At 41.7% G+C, this 1,371-nt stretch overlaps 1 protein-coding gene across 1 annotated transcript in view; it reads right to left on the bottom strand.

Moving 5' to 3' along the window:
- Positions 1 to 489: 489 nt before the first annotated feature.
- USH2A (usherin) overlaps positions 490 to 1,371 on the bottom strand; it is a 395,016-nt gene continuing 394,134 nt past the window's right edge. The window contains 1 exon segment of the mRNA XM_030034435.1: positions 490 to 1,046. Coding sequence (XP_029890295.1) covers positions 957 to 1,046 — 90 coding nt within the window. The 3' untranslated portion in view covers positions 490 to 956.

The following is a 1,371-nucleotide window of genomic DNA, read 5'->3' as shown; positions in this document are numbered from 1 at the left end:
GCTTGTGCTTTCTGAAAATGTGTGGTATCGGATGATGGGTTTTGCTGATTGTGACTGAGAGCATGCATAAAAATGTGCTTGGCAGAATACACAGAACTGGCAGTCTCTTGAGGGCTTCCTTGTCACTTTCTCTGGAAAAAGGACAGAGATGAATATAGGAGTAGGTTTACTGTCATGGTATAATAATTCTCAATTACAAGTGCCTTGACATGATATTTCCTACCTGTATTGCACTGGCTGCTTGCTGTTTGCACCTAGTTTACTGTGGGTGGTGAACAAATTTTATTGCCTGTATATTAGTAATACATAAGCAAAAGGGAAGTCTGTGACACCAAGTGTTTAATAGGGAGTGGGTTAGGAGGTTTTCTACCTCTGAAAAAGCATGCTTGGAGTTAAGCATTAATTAATGGCTTTGTTTTTTTGACTTGAGCCGAGAGGGTGGGGAAGGGGGAGGGAGAGAACGCAAAGGTTAAAGCAACTCCATAAGAATTCCTTCATTTGCTGTTTATTCACCTGTGCATGAACACAATTTTGTGGTGGAGCTTTGTCAGGCCAGGAAAAGACATGGCTATCCTGCCTCGAAGGCCCCTTTTAGCCACATGTTTTTTGGGCAGCTAAAAGACTTTTCCTTACCAAACACGCTGCCACCTTCCTGCCCCCACAACCCTCCTCAACTGTGAAAGTTGGATGAAAGACAAAAGATGAGAGCCTCTACCTTGACAGTCTTCTGTATGACTTAGGGATTTTCAAACTGTTCTCTTTCTTACCTTTCTGAGGTGTCAGTGCTAACACACAGTTTTTACTATACAGTTAGAGATCCCCTCCCAACAAACAGTTTTATCTTTAGTGGGCATGGGGTGGGGAAACAGGAGCCCTATCCCCTCCCCCAAAGGCCATGCAGGTTGCTTTTGGCAAGTTACCCACTTTCCACTTTCTAGAGAAGGTGGTTGTGTTCTTCAGAGGTGGGTGTCAGTGAATGTGGTGTGCTCCTTGGTGACTGTGCTGAAGCCTTTGATGACATTGACAAGATCTTCTTCATCTACATACTGTTAGGAGGGGGGGAGGAAAAAAACAACACGTAAGCCAAAGCTGTACCAGACTAAAGGTGATTCCTTCATTTCTCTTTCCTCCCACCCCCTAAAAACAGTTCTGAAATAGTCAGATAAACTAAGTTCATTTATACCTCTCTACATGTTTTCCCATTCCTCCCATCATGAGGTAAGAACCTGAGGCATTCAAACACCTGAATCCAAACCAACTAGATTTCCATAGTAAGCAATAAGTAAAAAAAAAAAAAATCAATTACTATATATATATATATATATATCTGACAAATGGTAAATAAAATAGTGTTTGTTACAGTGTGATGGG

The sequence above is a fragment of the Aquila chrysaetos genome, chromosome 13, assembly GCF_900496995.4.
Source record: "Aquila chrysaetos chrysaetos chromosome 13, bAquChr1.4, whole genome shotgun sequence".
Classification (NCBI taxonomy): Eukaryota; Metazoa; Chordata; class Aves; order Accipitriformes; family Accipitridae; genus Aquila; species Aquila chrysaetos.
Note: the sequence above shows the minus strand (reverse complement) of the source record. Positions and strands in the feature narration are given on the sequence as shown.